This window comes from Protopterus annectens, chromosome 3.part1, assembly GCF_019279795.1.
Source record: "Protopterus annectens isolate FY-2018-M chromosome 3.part1, PAN1.0, whole genome shotgun sequence".
Lineage (NCBI taxonomy): Eukaryota > Metazoa > Chordata > Ceratodontiformes > Protopteridae > Protopterus > Protopterus annectens.
Genome location: NC_056732.1, coordinates 1795940582 through 1795964048, shown reverse-complemented (window position 1 = coordinate 1795964048; position 23467 = coordinate 1795940582). Strand labels below are relative to the sequence as shown.

Below are 23467 nucleotides of genomic sequence, written 5' to 3'. Positions count from 1 at the left end.
GGGGGGCACTATCCTCCACATAGGGGGTGCAGGGTGGGTGAAGCCCCCCTACATAAATGTTAATGTAGTGTTTTTTTTTTTTTTGTAACATGCTTTAACGAAAGCACTTTTATCGATAAAAGCGCTTTCGTTAAAGTGTGTTCGGTTGTTATGGATTTGGACGTTTGCTTATTCGAGCAAACGTCCTAGATTCATCTATATATATATATATATATATATATATATATATATATATATATATATAGGTTCTCTCAAGCTCAGTAAAAATTGTGGCGGTCGAATTTCCTAAGGTTCAGTATGCAGTTAATAGAAAATGAGGTATTTAGGACTTGGTAGTTTGCCTGCTCTCAGTCAATCAAGGACTTCAGCACTAAGGCCTTTAACTCATCAGACTCATCAGAGTTAAACCTGTTCCACTTTTGCTATCACTGAAGAGCAGTGTTGTAGTCACCACATGTGAGGTAAGATGCATGCGATTAGTATATAAATGCATTCAAAAATATGTTTCATCAAAAGAGGGAAATTCCCATTTCCATGAGGTGCAGTGACTTTTGAGGTGGTAGAAGTGCTGGGCTTAGAGCTTATGTATGCTGTTCTTATGTACAATTTGATGTATGCATTTAAGTTTTACCATCTATTATCATTGAGGATTTCCCTTTTCTCTGATTCATAGGATTCATATGCCTTTAATTGCAATTTAGTCACACGACTTTGAACACCTTGACAATACTCACCCTCAGGTGGCACTCCCTTCTCAAGGAGTGCTAGGTCAGTTAGCCCTGAGGGAAATGTGAGGGTGCCCATCCAATCATCCTGGTTCCGTTTGAAGAATGATAATGTACAGTCTGTTTGATCTGAGGGGACAGCTTATTCCAGGCATGGGGGAATTACTACATTATGAATCTATTTCTAAATCACATTCTGTTTATCTGCTGGTGAAAATTCAGTTCTCTGGTTCTAGTTGTGGAGATACAGAAGATCAAGGACAGCAGGGTCTGTAATGGAGCAGCAGGTTTGGCAAAGATCACCTCTCAAGAGTTTGTAAGATACCAAGTAAAGGAATAGATCTTCTAGCCTTTCTTGGTAGCACAGAGTCTTTAAGCCTGAAATCTCATTTAAGAACCGCTGAGACTTTTCTTGTCTTTGGTGTGTGGAATGAGATACAGCTCTGAGGGGGCATTGTACCATATAATTTGTCTAATCATCACTGAATACAAGGAAACAACAGACATCTTTAGATATATATGATATACCCCTGGCTGTTAGCTGTAGTTTAAATAAAATAATTACAGTCAACTTAGGAAAGGCAAGAAGAACCACTTTATTATAAAATAAATAAATAAATAAAATAAATATGGTACAAGCACACAGAGTGCTTCCTATGTATTAAAATAGAACAAAAGCTGATTTATTCATTGCATAAGTGAAGGTATCCAAACTTCTCACATCATTGGTCAGTTTTTATCACATGAAATAAATCAATTAAAGCAGATGTACTGCTTAAGACTATTACAAGTACTGAATCTGTAAGTAACAGATACTTTAAATAAGTTTTGTTTTTTGATTGGCCTTAGCTTCAAGGCTGGGTTTATGCTATTTAATTCAGATTCTTTATTAGAGCTTAAAATATTAATCCATTTGTTATTCCTTATCTTCTGTTACTAGATCACCACCTCTTCTGTTCTCATGCATCACTTGCAGTACAGCAAATTCAAAAGTATGTTCCTCTTTACTTTCCGATATGTGTTTGTAGAGAGCATTTGGACAAATTTTTTCGTCTTATTTCAGACAAATCATCCCTTTTTTTAATTATCTGTTTAGTTTTCCATCATAAAATCCAGGACATACATTACAGATAGCTGTATATGCAATATTCTTGAAACCTCGAGCTTCAGAACTAACTTCTATTTCTGAGGTGGAGCCTTGATGGCCAGTTAAGCACAGCACTTTTTATGAGCTTTATAAAATTAATATAATAGCCAGGAATTAGACATATATATATATATATATATATATATATATATATATATATATATACTTAAATTTTATAAAATCTAGTTATTAATAGTCTAAACTTTAACTTTACAAACTTTGAAGTTTTTATTCCAAGCAATTCCTGTCAAACTATTTGAGACTAAACTTGAAGGAAAATGAACAGTTCCAAGTCTTCACAATCTGATGCTGCACTGAGGAAAGAACTACAGCTGGTGTCTTCCACTCTACAGTCACTATCACGGAAGATAGATGAGTTCCAATAAAGCTGGAGAATTTAAGTTAGAATAGTTCTAAACAAACTGAAGTTTTTAGAGACCTTTTTCAACAACATCAAAATAAAATAATGGACATGAAGACAGCTATAACCAGCACTGATGGAACATTAAAAGAGGATGAACTTCTCACAGACCTTCTTCTCAAACAAAACACATGGCTAATGAATAAAATTGATGACCTTGAAAATCGGGAAAGAAGATGCAATATTTGAATTTTCAGAGTGCCAGAGAAAACAGAAGGTGAGAACTTGATTTGATTTTTGAATAATTGGATTCCCAAAATTTTAGACTTGCAAGAAGGGCTCTGATTTGGTATAGAAAGAGCTCATAGGGCAATTGGTAAGAAAGTGCCCAGATACCCCACAGCAACACTAAGATCTATTGTTGTAAAATTCCTCTCTTATCTTGATAAGGAACTAGTGTTAAATTCAGCTTGGAGGAAAGCACTATTAAAATTTAACCAACACCCCATCAGATTTGACAAAGACTACTCTGCGAGAATTCTGGAAAGGAGGAAGACATGTTGACCACTGGTTAAACATTTGAAACAAAACAACATCAGAGCCCAAATATTGCTTCCAGCAAAAATCAAAATGCACCTTTCCTATGGTACAAGAATCTTTAATAACCTGGATGAAGCTATCTCCTTTATAACAAACAGTAACCTAATACCCATCCCAGAGGATATGGACTTTTCTTTGCCTTTTTTAAAGAGAACATCTGAGAAAAATACATGGAATGATGTCAAAAAGAAGAAACAGAAAACTGAGATTTCAGTTGCCACAACAAATTCATCTTTCAAAGAATCAACTGGTAAATAAATAATCAAATCTTGTTCTTTTTTTTTTGTTGTTAGTGATTAATGTCTCTTAATTCATACTTGCTGCACCATTATGGTAATTAATACTGTTTAAATATCATTTAACAGAGAGCAAATAGTTAATTTACAGCAGTAACATTACTGAATTGCTTAAAAAAGTTTAATCTTATTGCATACTGAGATAATTTATAGCCAAAAAGAAAACAAAACTGAGTTGATTTCCAAATAAGGCACTGTTAGTAATCTAATATGTGCAGCTGCTTCTTTAAATGAGTTGGGGGGAGGGCTCCATGCTGCATACATGTATAAATCTTTATTAAAATACTAATGCGGCTTGTTTAACCAACTACATAATATAAAGTATCACAATAACTTAATTACAATAGATAGTCTGTGTTTTTTTTTATTTATTTAACCTTAAATGCTCAGTTTAATGTCTTATTAATGTTAGACTATCTGTTACACTGTATAAAATTGGGAAACATCCACTAGCAAACATGGCGCCATTTTTAGCGTATTTTTCCCTTTTTTACCTCACTAAGCCATGTTTTACTCAAAGAATGTTGTTTAAATTTGAGGTGAAGCTTTTCCTTACCTCAAGATTACCCTTGAGCTGTTTTTAAACTGCCTTGTCTTTCCTAAGGCTTCTAGAAGCTGTTGGTCCATTCTGCTATGTTGCACCCTACAGGAAGTATGGGGAACAGTATTAAATGTACCCTTAGCTTCAAAGTTCCTGAGTAAAGCTGAAAACACTCAGACTGCTGCATTTAAGTAAGTTAGATTCTTTTATTTATATAAAAAGTTACTATTTTCAAGCTATATAGAAATTGGAAAATAACAGTTTAATATGATTACTAATTTAAATTAAAGTTGACAGAAACAAGTATAAGCCTGAATCAGTCCAGACTTAGAAACATAAATATGCACACAATTTAAAGTCCCTAGTAGTGTTTCCTGATTATGCAATACTTGTAGACAGCAAACTGTGCATGCTTTTGAGAATGTTTTGTTATAACTGTACCCTCAAGTTTCAGTTCCAAGGAAGTTCTATTAGACTGAAGACAAGTACAGAGTATTTGTACAGCAGAACCTGGTTAACAACTTTTTCATATTGCTGCATAAGACTAGAGGGTTTATATGGGTTTCATCTAATAAAAATTTTAACTAGAAGGTGTTGTAGCCTTGCTAATTGTAGACATTAAGGCAGTTACATGCAAAAAAAAAAAAAAAAATCACGTGCTTCATTACTATGGGGCAAGAACATGTGTGAGATGGTCCTGGATGCCAAACATGTGTGAGATGGTCCTGGATGCCACTGTCAAACAATACTTATCAGAATCTTTTGCCGACAACTCTTAGTGTGAATAAGCACACAGTTAAATGTGATTATTATACTGCAGATAGCTGCACTAAGATAGTGGCCTCAGGTCCAGTCCGGTCGGCAGAATTTGGCTATTTAGAAGCTTTTATAACTGCAAGAATCTTGAGCAAGAAAAACTTCTAAGAATCATCTGTCTTTTATGAGGTGAATAAAAGGTATAAACAACTAGATTTAACATATATTAAAATACATGAGTAGACCTCTGGTGGTAAATTTAAAAACTGCAAGCATTGTTACATTAATACAACCTAGTTAATGATAAGGTTCCTTTTTTAATGAACATATAACTTGCTTCTCTATTACAAAGTTTGTTGTAATTTCTCTATTATATGTAAAATATCTAAAGTGGCAACACTCCTACTGAGATTGTTTAGAAAACAAAAGCAAGTTAAGAAGACCTTGCAGAAGTAAAAGAAATGATAAATAGATGTAAGATGAATAGTTAGAATATAGCACCTAATAAGTTATTGGCATCTGAACAGAAGATGAAATAGAGTGTGATGTAAAGAAGTTTGTTTTAATAATACAGGAAATGTAATAATCATTACCAACCTTTACTTAACAATGCTTAGTAGCTATATGATACTACGTTATTACCATTATAAGAATAGTCCATATGAAGTTTTATTTTAGCAGTGTTGGTGAACAGTCAGCATTAAGCACATTTTAATGTAGTCACCTTACTTTCCCTTTATTGATTTGGTGATTCACTACTTTGTTACAAATAATATAGATAACAATGTATTCAGACTTTTAATCCTATAAAAATAAATGCAGTCCATAGGTTCATATGTTTATAGGTAGGTACTAGGCTATCAGCCCTAGGGCCTATACAAGCCTAGCCAGAAAGGTACCCTGGCTTTCATCACCCAAGAAAATTATTTTCCTGTGCCACTGTCGAGCAGAGCCACAGTGGTGATCCCTGGGGTGAATTTCCTATTTCCCATCCAATCATCAAGATTTTTCTTGAAGAGTGCTAATGCAGAGCTTTGTTTGATATAGATAGGTAGTTTGTTCCAGAGTATGGGAAGTCTCTGGGACAGGAATCTATCCCTCCAGCATTTTCTGTTTATTGTGGTGAGAAGGTTTACGTCCCTACAGCATGTAGCTCAGAGGGATTGGGATTTCTTTAAGTGGAGCATGTCCAGCAGCTCTGGGTTTGACATAGCTTTGTATGTTAGGCAGAGACCACCTCTGAGTAGGCAATATGCGACAGAGTAAAGCTGGAGTTTTTTGAGGTGGTCTATGTAGAGCATCTGTTTGAGGCCAGTAATCCTCTTTGTGAGGTATTTCTGTGGTCTTTCCAGTTGTTGTAGATGTCTTGTGAGGTACATACCAAAAGGGGCATTGTACTCTATAATAGGTCTAATGAGTGACGAGTAGAGGGGAACAATGACCTCTTTTTTCCTGGATGAGAAACCTTTTATGATGAGGTGTGCCACGTAGAAGGATTTCCTGACTACTGTGGTGATGTGATTATCAAAGGAGAGACTACTGTCCACCTGTGTCCTAAGGTCTCTTATCACACTTTCTGTGTTAAGTAGACTACCACCTATGTGGTAGCTTATGGGTACAGACTTTTTAAAAAAGGAGATGACAATGCACTTTTTGGCATTGAGCTTGAGGCCATGGCTTTGACACCAGGCTTCTGTCTCAGTGAGGCCCATTTGTAGGATGTCCACATCATTAGGAGGTTCAATTATGGCTCCTAGTTTGCAGTCATCTGCAAGCTTCATTAGCCAAAGACCGTCTGTGTTAGCCTGTACTTCAGAAAAGTAGATACCAAACAGGAGAGGACCCAGGACTGAACCCTGTGGTATTCCACTTGTCACTGGTTTGAAGTCGGATTTGGAGTCTGCTACTTTCACAGTGTGGGTTCTGTCAGTGAGGCAGTTGGCAACCCATCTTGTGACATAGGGATTTATATCTAGTTTACTGAGTTTATCTGTAATTCCAGAATGGGGGATGGTGTCAAAACCTTGGTGAGATCTAGATAGGCTCTGTGAACCACCTTACCCTCATCTGCGGCTTTGGTGACTGCTTCAAAGAAGTTAATCAGGTTTAGGAGACATGATCTTCCTTTTACAAACCCTGACTGGTTGGCATCCAGAGTTTGGGGATCACCAATGTCTTTGTTTATAAGTTCCATGATGATACATTCCATGGCCTTGCAGACCAGGCTTATTAGGCTAATGGGGTGGTAGTTCCAGGAGTCCATGGTGGCTCCCCCTTTGTGGAGTGGGATAACCATCGCTGTGTGCCATTCAGTGGGCACAAAGCCTGAGGTGAGGCTATGATTGAACATGGTGCTTAGGTGGGGTGCCAGTTCATTCTGTAGTTCATGTAGTACGCAACCTGGGATGTTGTCAGGTCCCATGGATGCTGTGTTCTTGGCTTTGGAGACAGTGTTTTTTTACCTGTGCAGCCATGATTAGAGGAACTTTGCATTCTTTTGGTATAGAGATGGGCCCTGTAGGGGGTGAGGGGGTAAAATTAGCACTGAACCTATCTGCCAGGATGTTGGCAATATCATTTGGTTCTTTACATTTAGTGCCATTGTGCTGTAACTCAGAACAGATGTGAGTGTTACCACTGAGATTCTTGACATAGCTATAGAATGATTTATGGTTGTCTTTAGAATCAGTGGCAATTTTGTTTTTATAACTAGCTTTGGAGGATTTTGTGAGGGATTTCAGCTTCTTACTGAGGCTGACCAGGGAGTTCTTCCAGTCATGGGATTTTACTCTTTTTTGCAACAGTTTCTTTCTTCTGTTGTAGAGTTTGTTTATGGCAGGGGACCACCAGATTGACTTCCCTTTTTTGGAGGATAGCATCTTGGTTCTGCTAGGGATAGCACAATCCATGCACTTGTGTAAGTGCTTATAAGTGCATTTGTGTAGGATTCAGCAGTCGTACCTCTATTGTCCATCTGCATGGGTGTTGTGAAGTTTGCAACTTCTGTCTTAAGAAGCGTGAAGTTGGCTTTGGAGAAATTTTTTACGGTGGTTTCCCTAATGGGGGGGGGGGGGGGTGAGGCAGGATGTGGATGTCTAGGCTGATTAGCTTATGGTCGGATCTGACCAACGAGGAATTGACCTCTGGTGTGGAACACCAGTTGCTCATGTTGGTAATGACCAGGTCTAGGATATTACTGCCCCTGGTGGGGGTGTGGATAAGTTGATCCAAGGCATTGGAATTGATGAATTCCAGAAAACGTTGAGCAAAAGAGTTGGTACATAAGTAGTTTTCCCAGTTAATGGTGGGGTAGTTGAAATCACCCATTATTAGGATGTAGTGTTGTACCCTAATATTTTCCAGTGTATCAAGAAATGAGGAGTGTGAAACCTGGGGCATGGTGGGGGATCTGTAGCAAGTTACAATTTGGATTGCGGTCTTGCCCAGAGTTAGTTGCACTTGGATAATCCCGGATGCATTATGCTGAGCAACTCGCCTGGAGGTGTGAATATCTTTAATGAATATGGAGACTCCTCCACCCTTAGTGTTTTGATCCAGGTTAGGTGGCCGAAAGGTGTTGTAGGAATTATAGAGTGGTAATACAGGGGTGCTCTCTGGAGCCTTGAGCCAGGTCTCTGTCACTGCACAGATGTCGATGTTCTCCATTTTAAGGAGTGCCTCGAGTGAATGCATTTTGAGGTTTAGACTTCTAGCATTGAGTAGCATTACCCTCAGATTTTGCTTACTTGTACCTGTTACAGTGGTGAATTTGTCATTTGAACCTTGCCTAAAAAAGGCACTGTAGAGGTGGCAAGAGCCTTAGCCAGTATCCGGAATCCCAAGGGCGACAGGTGCAGGCCATCTCTGGCAAAGCATCGTGGTCTGTCGATCATGTCATCCCAGGCAGACAGATACTGGATCCCCTTAGAATGACACCAGAAGAGAAGCTTAGCCAATTGTTGAAGTCAATCATTTTGTCCTTGTACTGTGGTATCATTCTGGGTGATGGCAGGATGCTACTCAGGGCTAGGGTCATACCTGCCTGGGCTACAAGATCAGAGATCTCCTCCATATCTCTTTTCATGTAGTCCAGGGAGGTACATCTCAGGTCATTCACACCAACATGGACAATGACAGAGTCATATTTGTACTTGTTGTGGAGTGACCTGAGTGTGTGCATTATGTGGCGGATCCTGGCACCTGACAGGCAGCTGACAGAAACTTTCTCCTTGTTTAGCCTGGTGAGTGGAACATCAGTATGCCTGACTATAGAGTCACCTATAACTAGAGTGCTGGTTACATTGTTATGCCTTATGGGCTGTGGTTGAGTGGCACACTGAGTTTGTGGGCTGTTTGTCATTTGGGTTTTGTTGGGGGGTAGAGGTTGCATGCGTTTCTGCTTTGGAGGTCTCTGTTGCTTGAGCAAATTTTTATTGAGAGCCTCCACGAATGTTGGTATGTGTTTTGGTGGCGTAGGTTTTGAGGGCTATATGATGAGTGTGGTGTGGTGCAAGTGTTAACATTCTCCTCTTGACTGTCTAGTCCAGTCTTGGGTGAAGAGAGCTTTGCTTCCAGTTTGGCTATATAAGTACACCTCTCACAGGTTATAGTGTTGGATGGTAGGAGGAAAGGGTTGTCAGTGTACATGAGGCAATTGCTGAATTGCCCCAAGATGCCCAGATTCATCAGGTAGACAGGAGAAAACACCGGGAGCTGACCCTTAGACATGCCTGGATAGGTGCTTATTTATTAAGTACTAAAAACTGTTTTCCTCTAGACAAGTGAGGAAAGTTGAGTGCTGTAGTAATTTGTAGCTTTAGTGCTTACAACAAGTTCTGAACAAGTACTGAGCTCAAAGAAACAGATTTGAGTGCTAAGACTAAAAAACTGGCTAGTTCTAAAGGAAAATTTGAAGAACAGACTTAATGGCACCAGGAATATTTTAACCCTAGCTAAGCGACGATGCATAAAGTGTATTTTTTTTTTAATATAACAGTAGCAAATGAGCAAATTGAACAAATTAACCAATTAAAAGCTAAAAACTGAGCCCCATTCCCGCAGTCTTCAATCAGACAAGTTCTAACTGCACACTCCTGCCAATAGGGTGCAGGGGAACCTTCTCCAAAAAAATATGGTCTGGATTAGTGCTCAAGTTATACAAACAAAGCTAGATTCAGCAGGTCTGAATTTAGTCTATGCTACAGCAAACAAGGCGTACCAGTTTCAGAAAGAAACAGTTCATCTTAACAAAATGTACTTTAATATATTTCACTGAGGTAACTGTGAAGCCCCTAAATGATAACCTAAGAGAAATCTTTGGGAGCTTTTACTCTTACATCCAGCTTGTACTTGATTAGAACAATATAGATGAACAAAAGATTCAAGTGTTGATGAATAACTATGCTCAAACAATCATTTATGCATTTTTTTATATACGTATTACACTGCCCCAAAGATTTTTTCACAAGTTGTTGGTTAATTAACATGTTTTTAAATACAAAATGAGACACTTTCAGTTGGACTGACATATACTCTAACTAGATATAAATGTCTGAGCCAGTTGTTCACAATACTTTCTAATGTATGTGCACCAGTCTTTTGAAATATATATATATATATATATATATATATATATATATATATATATATATAATAAAAGGGAAGCCCAAATTCCTTTTTACCTGTTAATTTTTGGATAACATAATTAAAATCTTAATTTTTATTGACTCTAGCTATTAGACAAAGATTTTGTACTTGTCTTAAACTGATTTGATCTCATATAGTAATTCATGTCAATGATAGGAACCTCAACATCCAGTATTATATATATGCAACTTCATATACTAATATATGTGCGTTTCTCCTTTTTCCTCACTACATTTTAATAACTTAGTGGAAACTGTTCAATCAATTGTATATTTACAGCACAAGTCTCTTTACTAGTATATTTTAGAGCTGATAGGTATGTTCATGATGGTTTGGGAAAGCAGTTTGATTGATTTTATCTCATCTTTCAAACTGGGAATTTTTTTTAATTCCACGTATCTGTTGGGGAAATACATTACTTGTTTCTCTGTGTTTTAATTTGATTATTTTGTTGTTTCTTTCTGCGCTTAGGCCTGATTATAATATACTTCACATCATATTCACAGTCATGATTCTTGCAAATTTGTCACTTAAACAAATCAAAGTTTGGAAGTCTCAGCTTTTCATTGAATACTTTGAGATAATAAAAACAGTTTTTACTGACCACTGGAGAAATTACTCCTATAACTCACAATTTATTTGTCTTTAGCTTCACTTAATATAAGTCGCATCAATAATTCATAGAAGAGGTCAAACCTTTTGAGATATCTTAACTTGAACAAACCACAAATAGTATTCCTACAGAAAACACATTTTAAAAATATTTGGAAACCAAACACCTATATGACACTAGCTCATGTTTCATTTAAATCTAAAAGGAGAGGACTGATGATCCTATGGAATAATAATATTATCTTCCCTCAAATAATATATAAGCATGAAGACCCCAAGGGACTGCTAGCTATCACTGTCCTAAAATTCAGTCATAGAATTTGGACGCTTGCTAATCTTTACTGGTTCCCAGGACTGGATGCTTCAACTGCTAAACAACATCTCAATCTTATCGATAGTATATCAAAAGGGAATCTGATTCTAGGGGGTGATTTTAACTGTTTATTTGATAATTCTGATACAAGAAGTAGTCATCCACTTAGACTAACATCCACTACTAAAATTCTTAAGAAATGGATAAATTCTCATAATCTGTATGATACATATAACTCTAAAATAACAAATCACTCTGTTATGCACACACTCTGATCATATATTTAAAACTCAAACCAGAATAGATAAAGTCCTTATCTCCAATGATTTAAAATTAATGCTTATATCCTTTACTATCCTTCCTTGTCCTTTATCAGACCATGATTGTCTGATGTTAGATATACAAATAGACTTCACGAAACTAAATACAATTATTAGAATTCCTGCCTATATCCCCAAACTAAAAGACTTTAAACCATGGTTATTATCAGAATTAAACTTCTTCTTAGAGACAAATAAATCTGAAACAAATAGTATTATGATTTGGGATGCTCTAAAAGCATATATTTATGGTAAAACCATAGTCTGGTATAAGAAAAAACTTAAGGAATGGGAATCGGAACTACAAAACCTACAGTCTCAATTAACTTCCTTGAGATCTAGGTCATCACAATTAAACTCAAATAACAAAAAAGAAATTGATGCATTAAACAAGAAATATCTAGATATTTTGTCACACAAAACAAACTTAGCACTAGAAGCAATGAAATTAAATTCTTATTCTCTTACTCCGAAGCACATGCACAATTTGTCATTAAGAGCAAAATTACATTCCAAGGCAAATAATATCTTAAAATTATTACATGAAGGTACTAATAGGACAGTTTCTGATATTGGAGATATAATAGAAGCCTTTATTTATAATTTCACCAAACATTATAACTTTGATAATATAAACAAAAATGTTACAGCCCAAGAATTAATTACTTTAAATTTGAATGCCATCCCAGAAAATCTTAGTACAACTCTTGAGAAATGAACAACTCTAAATGAAATCAAAAATAAAATCAAAAACCTTAAACCTAACAAAGCTACTTGCATAGATGGCATCAAAGCAGAGATTTATAAGCTTTTTCCAGATTCAATTATATCTTTACTTCATAAGACCCTGGTTGAAGAACAAAGTAAAAATGTCATCCCTCCTTCTTGGAGATACTCCTTGATTACCCCTATTCTTAAATCTGACAAAGATTTGCAGTTATGTAAATCGTATAGACCAATTTTCTTATTAAGTAATGACTACAAAATCTTTATGTCTATATTTGTGGACAAAATAAAGGTTCCACTTTCACATTTAGTTCATAATGACCAAACCAGGTTTATTCATAAAAGGCATACTCATGATAATATCAAAAAAATATTAACATTAATAGAACTCTTAAACAAAGAAAATGAAGAAGCCTTGTTGGTGAGTCTAGACATATTAAAAGCATTTGACTCTGTAAACTGGGATTTTTTGTTTGAAACACTAAAAACATTCTCGTTTTCGATATCTTTCATCTCCATGATAAAGGCTATTTATAAATATAAGTTGGTATACATGAAATTAGGCCCCTTCACTTCAAAGTACATCCCAATAACCAAAGGCACCAAACAAGGTTGCCCTTTATCTCCAATATTTTATGCTCTTGTCATAGAAATATTAGCATCATCAATAAGAAATTATCAAGAAATCAAAGGCATTAATTTTTATAATCAATACAGTTATAAAATAGCTCTATTTGCAGATGATATTCTACTTACCTTACTTAAGTCAAGTCGATAATTATTAGAACTAGACACAATAATAAATAACGTTCGAAAAATTTAAGGCCTCCACTTTAATAAGCAAAAATCTAAACATATTATTCTTAATAACAAAGGGAAATCTCACAGTTAACCAAAGCATTATTGGAGAACAAGTTAATACACTAAACTACGTATGGATAACCTTATGCAAAAACTTGGAAAAAACAAGAGAAACAAATTATAAAAGCATAATATCTCAGGTAAATACATACATAAGTATCTGGAACAGTATGTTTTTTTTTCATTCGAGGACAGACTGCAATTTTTATAAAAGACTCTCCTTCCAAAAAATGTTATATATTGTTCTGGCTGTAGACACCCATCCTGGGAATAATTATATTAAACTTCCTATGGTACCCAAACAAAAATAGGATTGCGTATATGCATTATATTATATCTTGGAATGGTGGTGGTTTAAGATTTCTTGACTTGAAAACGTATATCAAAGCATCATTACTTAAAAGCACATTAAAATGGATTGACTCAAATTACAACTCAAATTCGTAAGATCTCCATATTGCTGTTATATAAAATGAAAACTCAGTGTCATGTAAAATTCCTTTCAAACATTCCTCCAATAAGTTCTGGTTTCTTCATAGTCACACTGTTCAATATAATGTGACAAAACCCATGAAACTAAACTATATAAATAACTTATTAACAACTTTAGAAAAATAATATATTCAAATGCAGATATCCTATCCTGGTTTGATTTAATAATCCCCTTTAAAATCACAAAAACCTTCCCGGATAAACTTCACATTAACATCTTTAATGAATGGGAAATTAAAAATTGTATTTGTTGGAAACAATGTATTAAATACTTGGAAACTTTACAACTTCAGCAAATTATTAAAGACTGTAATTTATCATCTCAGGATTTGTTATTACTACAAAGTATAATTGCTTACTCTCAAGACTTATGCACAATTATTCAGAACTCTTCATATTTAGATCAACCTCTATTAATCACTCTCACAAATGAAATATTATTTAATGGTCAACAGTTTGACAGTTTAGTATCCAAACTATACACCCTTTTGTTAAGTTACAACTCAATTTTAATAACTAAGCAATGGAACACTATGAATAAAGGCGTACCTCATAGTCTCTCCCAGACAGAAAAAACTTAAAATTCTGTCTTCAGTAAAATTCACTTCTTGGGGTCAATATTGGAGTGTATTTACTCGGAAGTATTTACAAAGAACATTTTTAACTTCTGACAAAATTGCTAAATTCAAAAAATCAAATAACATAATTTGTTGGAGATGCCTAAAATCATGTAATGCAGATTGGTTCCATATTTTCTATGATTGTTCAAACTAAGTAATTAATGAGAGATATTGATGATTTTCTTTCAGCTTTATTTTCAGATAACTTCACATTAATTCAACTTTAATTTTTCTTAATGTTGATGAAGCCTTTTCTTTGAATAAATCAGATTCATAGTTATTATGGACAGTATTAGCAGTAGCCAGGAAATATATTACAAGGAAGTGGACCTCTACCACCTCTTTGAGTCTTGGTGAATTTCTGTCCTTACTAGAAGAAACCATAAGCAAGGAAGTCAGAACTAAAGAATATATCCGAGAAGTTTTACTAACAACCCATGGACAAAGGTTTCAAACCTAATTGAGACTTTCCAAACTGAGTTTTAACCCTGTTTAATCATTATTTGTTTGCTTCACTGAAAGTTTTTTTTTTTAATATTTGTACTATTCATACATTTTTCAGGCCTATATAAATAATGTAAATAGTTGGTTTAGTTTCATTGTTGTTAAAAGTTGTCCGTTCAGTTTAATCAATGTATTAGTTCTTCTTGGTTTTTAATGTTTATTCTCTTATTTTATCCTTAATAAAAATATTGGATAAAAAAAAACGTTTATTTCTGGGAGACCAGCTTATGAGCAAACTTTCTTACAGAAGTCTAGTTATTTTATGCCAAATAGCTACCCTGTTATTTATTCATTTAAGGTAGCATGTGAAGAAGATACTTACAGTTTTCTAAAAATAAAGAAAAAGTGGAGGCAATATGGAGTCTGTCTGTCTCTCATTCTCACTCAAACACACATACATGCATGCAGCTCTGTCTGCTTTAATCCACAGAATTTGTCACTGGAAATGGATTCTTATGTTTTACTAAATAAATAAAAGTATAATTGTATGGCAAGTAGTATGCACAAATTTTTGTTTTCTAATAGACTTTATGCCATGATGTAATTAGCAATCAAAGAGATATTTGTGTACATTTAGTACTGTCATTGTGTTAAACTATGTCTTGTATATTGTTTGCTTTTCTGTTTAAAGTCTAATGTGTCAACCTTTCTTCTCCCTTAGGGTATAACTCCAGGTAAATATCCTTTTCACACCATTAAAGCTGTCTGCGTTCGTCAAGGTTTGTACTCATCTGGAATATTTGGAACTATTGACTTCAATGAAGAATTAACACAGCCTATACTCAATTCTATGGTCACCGACTGGGATAATTTCTTCAGGTATTTGAGCTTCATAATTTTGTCATAATGCTAACATTGTTGATTGTACTTTTTAATTGCAACATATACAATAAAGATGCAAAAGTTCTGAAGTGAAAGCATAGATGAAATTTTAATTTCAAAATCCTAAATCAGGAATCTGTTTTTAGAACAGTAGCTCATTCCATTCTCTTTAGTAGTCATGGCCATGTATTATATTTGAGTCCCACATGTGTTATTTCAGGATACTGGTAAGCAGGAACATTTCTAGCTATAACTACTACTACAGAATCCTTGTATACAAATACTTCAAAATATAGATAACCCTACACAGAAAATGAGTATGAGCAGACACATTTCAAATTACAAATACATAATTTTAGAGGAAACATTTCAAAAGCAAATTAAAACAGTCAGAGAATACTAATGTATGCTATTTTTGCTTCCCATAGTGGAGGGCAAACAACCTTATTGAAAAAAATGTTTTTAAAGCAAAATTATCTGTTTCTTTCTTAAGATTATTCATTAGAGTCACAGTCCCCCATATGGGAAGGGAAGTAAAGGATGTAACATTAAGGTGTCGTCAAGATGCTTCCAAACTACCCAGCAGTTACTTGTCTGTATGAAGACTTTATTGATAATTGCAGTAGTTTGGAATCAGATGATATGAAGTACACACATTCACTAACTTAGGCGCCAGTCTCTTAAAGCATGTTTAACTTGTGCTACAACCCCTTTTTAAAACAGTACAGATTTATCTATTACTGTAGTAACATTTTGCAGTTTGTCACGCACATTTAAGAGGTATACTACATTCACTACCTGGAACAGTCCTAAGTTGGAGTCCCTCAGCCTCTGTTTGCCACTGTGTGACTTTGAGCAAGTCTGTGTAGTCTCTGTATCAGACATTGTTCCTGGATCATCCTCTGCATGTATTAATTTACAATATGTACAAGTAATTAACAGTTAAAACACAGGTACTGCTCAGCATCAAATACTAGACACAAAACAAAATGGATTATGAATATATTCTGTAAATAAAAAAGGTTAAAATTATATGTTTACTGGACAGCTTTTGGAAATGATAAAATTTTTATTTATTTATTTATTTATTTATTTATGTATTTATTTACATTTGTTTACTGGCAAAGTATGACTGGGCAGATGCCCATTTTCAGTGGAGGCCTAAGGAGAAAAGCTCCACTACAGCAAAATGACTATATGTAACTTATAGCACACAGAGTTTCATCATAGAACAGAGATGATCATTATTTGGTTAACATTTTTTAGAGGGCATGTTTTTACAATAGTTTCAAAATATTGATAGAAGCATAGTGAGAGTAGGGAAGTGGTTGAGGAGACCCCGGAGATGTGGAGATATGGTCTAGAGAGTAGAGGAATGAAGGTCATCAGGACTAAGATAGAATATATGTGTGTAAATGAGAGGGAGGATAGAGGAATGGTGAGGATGCAAGGAGTAGAGGTGGCGAAGGTGGATGAGTTTAAATACTTGGGATCAATAGTTCAGAGTAATGGTGAGTGTGGAAGAGAGGTGAAGAAGAGAGTACAGGCAGGATGGAGTGGGTGTAGAAGAGTGCCAGGAGTGATTTGTGACAGATGAGTACCAGTAAGAGTGAAAGGGAAGGTCTACAAGAGGGTAGTGAGAACAGCTATGTTATATGGGCTGGAGACAGTGGCACTGACAAAAAGGCAGGAGTCAGAGCTGAATGTGGCAGAGTTAAACATGTTAAGATTTGCACTGGGTGTGATGAGGGTAGGAATAAGTATATTAAAGGGTCAGCCCAGGTTGGATGGTTTGGAGACAAAGCCAGAGAGGTGAGATTGCTTTGGTTTGGACATGTGCTAAGGAGGGATGCTGGGTATATTGGGAAAAGGATGCTAAGGATGAAGCTTCCAGGTAAGAGGAAAGGAGGAAGGCCTAAGATAAGGTTTATGGATGTGGTGAGAGAGGACATGCAGGTGGTTGGTGTGACAGAGCAAGATGCAGAGGACAGGAAGAAATGGAAACAGATGATCCGCTGTGGCGACCCCTAATGGGAACAGCCAAAAGAAAAAAAAGAAGAAGATAGAAGCATAATGGCAAATTTAGCAGTAAAAGTTACTTTTATCATTAGCAGTAACAATTTTTAGTTTACAGTTAGAAGTTCCTTCAGAAGTTATTAGAATTAAAAACACTTGTGCAATGTAGAGAGACATGAGAGGTAGCATTACCCTGGTCCATTGCATGAGCAGTGCCAGGTGTTTGTGAAGTGATTATTGAGTAATTTTTTTAAAGTTGGAGGTATTTGCTACTGAGAGAGTCTAGTAGTGCAGTCCACATTTTTGCAATGTGACCGGTGTAGAGTGAATCTCCTGCAGGGATTTTTAGTTTTGGTGACTGTTAGTAAACTTTTATTGGTAGATCAAGGTGAGCTGTTGTTGGTATAGGATGTTATTATATTTTGAATGGCTGGTGTCCTGTTGGGATATTTTATTTATTTATTTATTTATTTTACATTTGTTGACCGGGATAGTCCAACTGAATTCATGCCCATTTTCAGCAGAGGCCCAGGGAGAAAAGCTCCAAGGTAAGCAGATACAATAAAAACAATGAAAACATATTACAAATATGGTATAGACAAAGAATGCATAAGCAAACATGAATAGACAAGTTCAACCGGTTAGAGTTACTCCCTGGTGACACTCGGGGGTAAGTTTACAGTAATCTGACTAATAGATTTTTCACATTCTTGATGAGAGTTAGCCAGGCTTGTTGTAGTGGCAAAGCCAGTTTAGTGACATATGTTGTTTGAGTTTAGTTTTAAATTGGCCTAGGGAGGAGAGCAAAGTAATATCAGCTGGAAGTGAGTTCTAGGCTCTGCCTACAGAGTTTGTAAAGAGGGAATCACTGGCTACATTCTTAAATTTGATTGTCTGAATTAGTAGTCTGTTCGAGGATCGAAGCAGTCATGGATTGTTATAGGAAGTGATAAATAGAATGTGCTGGAGGGACAGATTCATCACCCAGAAACTCCCTATGCTGTGGAACAAAATCCCGGTACATGTGAGGCAGAGCACCTCGCTGGCCTTGTTCAAGAGGAATCTTGACCAATGGATGGGAGATCGCAGATATACCCCAGGGATTACTTCAGTGTCACTGCTTGACAGAGGCACAGAAAAATGATAGGCATAGTTTTTATTCAAACTAAAGGGGTGGCGAAAGCCACATAACTATGAGCTGGGCTTATAAATGCCCTTGGGCAGATAGCCTAGTATGAACCTATGAACCTATAAGATTTTTAAATGCCGACGTATTATCCGGATTATAAAAGATTTTATTAGCCATAATCAGTAGGTTATATTGGATTAGACTGGGTAGTTCAAGCCACCCAAGCTGGTTAAGATTGATGCAGTGGTGTGTCCTAAAAGGCAGGCCAGTGGCAAACCTGGCAATGTGATTATAACAGGTTGAGAGTTTATTAAGTACAGTCTTGTTTAGATTAGAGAGTAGGAGGGATGCATATAGAAGTATTGAAAGTAGGTGAGAGCGAGCTATGGCAATTTTGGCTGGAGGGGTGAGGAAGGCTTTTATTCTGTAAAGTGACCCTAGTTTTTTATTGATGGTTTTGATTGATTGGTTTACATGTAGGTCAAAGTTTAGGTTATTATCAATATTGACACCTAATAGTTTTTTAGAGGGGTCGGGGAAGATTATTGTGCCATCATTTGCATTCATGGTAAAGATAAAAGCAGCGGACCTTTGTGTTGGTGAGAATAATAGCATTTTAGTTTTTTTGGGATTTAGTATCAATCAATGTTCAGAGAGCCAGTTTTCTATAGTATTAAAGGTGGACTGTAGGAGATGTAGCTGAGCAAATCAGGGTGGAGTCGTCAGCATACTGGATACAGCTGACATTTGTGATGGCAGTATACAAGTCGTAATAAAGATGGAAAACAGTAGGGGCCCTAGTATGGAGCCTTGTGGTACTCCAAGGGTGTTAGGTAGCAGGTTAGAGAGCTTGTGCTGCCAAAGAACAGCCTGCTGTCTCCCATTGAGGAAGGATATAAACCAATGAACGGCTTTAGAATATAGACATAAAGTTTGCAAGGTGTGAATCAGAAGTTGATGGTCAACCATGTAAAATGCCTTGGAAATGTCCAAGAAGAGGGCTGAGGATATGTGGTTATTGTTACAGTTATTGTTTATGGTATTGGTAAAAGCTAGTAGGGCTGAAGTAGTGCTGTGGTGTGGATGGAAGCTGTGTTGGGTATGTGCCATGAGGTGATTCTGAATTAGGTGGTGCATGAGTTGTTTGTGTATACATTTTTCCATAACCTTTGCAAGTGGAGAAAGTATAGCTATTGGTCTATAATTGGAGAATTCAGTGGAGGAGCCTCCTTTATGTAGTGGGATTACATAGGATGTTTTCCAAATAGTGGGAATTTTAGCCTTTGCTATGGTACGATTAATTAGTATTGATACTGGGTAGGCAATAGCATCAGCTGAGTTTTGAAAGTACTCAACGGGGAGTTGATCAGTGGAGAGTGTGGTGAGTTTTAATTTTTTGATCAAGGTACAGATAAGTGACGTGGACACTGGTTAGAAGCTGAACAAGAGTAGGTTCATAGGGATGGTACTGTCAGGGCCAGGGGATAGTGAAGAATTTTGTTAGCCACCGTTGATTATGAGCAAGTGTGTGGGGAAGTTCTAACCAGGAAAGTTGCTTTAGTGAGTCAATGGTGAGTCCTATATTTAGAGTCAGTTGATAACTTTGCTATCTTGTTATAACATATTTCAAGCTTATCAAGGTCTGTTTTTCTTAGATTAGTGAGTATGGGAGAGGCGTAGAGGAGGGTGGAGAGGAGATGGGTTCTAGCAATGGATATTTTAGTACTACTAGTTAGGAAATGTTTATTTCTATAAAGGGTTCCGAGTTTTTTTATGTACCTTTTTGACTGTTTGTACTATGTGTTGATCAAATCTCATATTGTTATCAATTACTACTCCCGGTAGTTTGGACTGTGTATCTGGTGCAATTATTGTGTTGTCAGAAGTAGTAATGAAGAAAGAAAACTCTGGTAGTTTAGATGATCTAAGTTTGGTTTTATTTGGATTTAAAATGAGTTGAGCACCAGTGAGCCAGGTTTCAGTAGCAGTAAAGGATTTTGTGTAATGTTTTGGAGCTGTTGTATGTTGGGGTCAGCACATATAAGTGTTAAATCATTTGCATATTGGATCAAGGAGGCTGAAAAAGTAGCTGTGCTAAGATTATTGGGCTTAATACGGATCCTTGTGGTACTCTGAATGTGACAAGGAAGAAGGAGGAAAGCTTTTGCAACCATTTCACAGCTTGTTGGCATCCTGTTAGATAGCTTTGGAACCAGTTGATGGCAGAGGGACTGAGGTTTAGGCCAGAGAGAGTGGACAATAGCTTGGGATGAGATACAGTATTAAAGGCTTTCAACCTGTCTAGGAAGACTGTTGAGACAATGCTGCTTTTGTTTCTTTGGTGATTAATGGTATCAGTAAAATTCAAGAGAGCTGTTGTGGTGGTATGATTGGGTCTAAATCTGTGTAGTTAGCAGGTTGTTTGCTGTTAGACAGTGAAGAAGTTGTAAGTGAATACATTTTATGAGGATTTTAGATAGCAGAGATAGGATGGCTATAGGTCTATAATTTGAGAGTTCAGTTGAAGTTCAGCCTTGTGTAGAGGGATTATTTGTGATATTTTCCAAATCTGTGGTACATGTTGCGCAGAGATGGAGCAATTGATGAGAATAGAGACAGGGTAAGTGGTTGGCTGAGCTGCTGTTTTAAGGAAGCTGGCTGCTATTGTTGTGGGCTTCAATTTTTTAAGTAGTTTTAGTATAGCAGAAATAGGCATGGGTTGGAAGGAGAAGGTAGTATTGTTTTTATTTATTGTTTTGGGTATAAAAGATTGACTGGGGGTTGTTTTTTGTGAGTTTTAGAATACTTTCAGTAAAGTATTTGTTGAATTGTTCTGCAGTGCTAGTAAGAGTATTAGGAGTGGATGGGGGTGGGGTTGTTTTTTGTCTTGGTTTAAATATTTTGTTAACCACTGACCAAAAAGCACCCAGGATGTTCAACAAATGCATGGCAGTTGTAGTAACTCACTACTTGAGACTGCACTGATTCCTAATATTTCCTTACCTGGACGACTAGCTCATTACCACCCAGACCGGCCATCTACTAATGAAAGCAAGAGATTATGTACTCCAGTTTTGCTCCCACCTAGGCATTACTATGAATCTCAACAGATGTCACCTAGAGCCAGCTCAAGTGCTAGAATTCATAGGAGCCTTGTTTGACACTGTATCAATGACTGTCTTCCTTCCCCTGCCAAGAGTACAAACTATAAGATTTGAAGTCAGAAAGATAATTCAAAACACATCCTGTCAGCCCAATTGATTCTACAGATGTTAGGTTTGATGTCTGCGACCATATTTCTGGTACCACTGGCAAGATACCATATGAGAATTCTTCAATGGACCCTGGCAACATAGGGTCCATCCTGTACCAGCCCTTGTCCACCCAAATCCAAATAACTCAGGCATGCAAAAGATATCTCAGATTGTGGATTTTCTGCAATCACATTTAACAGGGACACACATTCATAGTTCCTCAGCCCAAAGCCATAGTGACCATGGATACATCCCAGTTTGGAGGGGGGGGCATTTCTTGGGAAAGACAGTCCAAGGTACTTGGTCCCCAGAACAGGCCAACACACATATCAATGGCCTAGAAATGAGAGCAGTCCTCCTAGCATTGCAGGCCTTTCAAGACTCTTTATCTTCAGATGGACAATATGGCAGTAGTCTGGTACATCAACCAACAGAGAGGAACTTGATCTTACCACTTATGTCAAGAAGCTATGAGACTGTAGCAATGGGAGATTTCATCCAATCAATTCCTGATAGGAATACACATTATGGGGGAAATTCAATGTAACAGCAGACAAGTTGAGCAGATCCACCCTATTGCTTCATGAGAGGACTCTCAACCAAAAAATTGCAGAGCAGGCATTCTGTCAGTGGGGCCATCCATGTTTCAACCTCTTTTCATCTCCCTTCAACAACAAGTGCAGCGTTTTTTTTGCCCTGATCCCCTCACAATGGGAGTCACTGAGAGATGGTCTTCTCCATTATTGGCTTCCGGTCTCCTTTTTGCTTAACCTACAACTCCTCTGATTCCCAGATTTCTTCAGAAAGCATGTGGATTGAAGAGCACAGTCATCCTCATTGCCCCTTATTGGCCTTGCCAGATTTGGTTCTCCTTTCTCTAGCCTCACCTGATTCATCTTCTGTGGATCTTGGATCCAATTCCAAATCTTCTGTCTCATACGACAGACATGATTCATCCAGACATTTTGGGCCTAAAGTTGATGCATGGTTTCTCTAATTCCACTGATAGCTAAACAACCACTAGGAAGATTTGCAAAAGTAAATGTAAAAGGTATGTTATTTGGGCCCAGCAGAAAGACATTGATCCCTTTTCAACACCAGTTTCTAAGGTTCTCGAATTTTGGCTACTATTGTTAATGACGGGGCTAGTTCTTCAACAGTTCAAGTACAGTTGGCTGCCATTTCAAATTTTCATATTGAAGAGGACAATTTTCCTTAGCTTAGTTGTGACTATGTAAGGCTTTTATTAAAGGAACCTTTTACTGAAACCCCCCTTTGGGGATCGTATCCCGCTGTGGCATTTGAACCTAGTCTTACAAGCCTTAACTCAATCACCATTTCAAACCAACTGCTAAATGTGAACTAAAGTTTTTAACCTGGAAAACAATATTTTTGGTAGCTATTACATCATCTAGAAGAGTTTCAGAACTGCAACCCTTATCCTCTAAACCTCCTTATTTGGTTTTCCATAAAGATAAAGTGTCTCTATGAACCAACCCATCTTTTCTTCATAAGGTGCTGTCAGGATCCAACATAAATCAATGCATTAACTTCCCAGTTTTCTTCCCCAATTTCTCCAACAAAGCAGAATACATTTTGCATTTATTGGACATTTATAGACAATTACGTTTCTATCTGCATAGAACTGACAAATTCAGAAAATCTGATAATTTATGTATCCCCTTTTCAGATTCGAGATTCGGTAAGCCTACATTAGCCAAGTGGT

The 23467-nt window shown here is 36.6% G+C and overlaps 1 protein-coding gene across 1 annotated transcript in view; it reads left to right on the top strand.

Moving 5' to 3' along the window:
- Nucleotides 1–23467, top strand: part of LOC122797871 (nuclear GTPase SLIP-GC-like) — a 1420327-nt gene that overhangs the window by 1368848 nt on the left and 28012 nt on the right. Inside the window, exon 11 of the mRNA XM_044066393.1 lies at nt 15182–15339. Coding sequence (XP_043922328.1) covers nt 15182–15339 — 158 coding nt within the window. The remainder of the gene's footprint in view (nt 1–15181; nt 15340–23467) is intronic.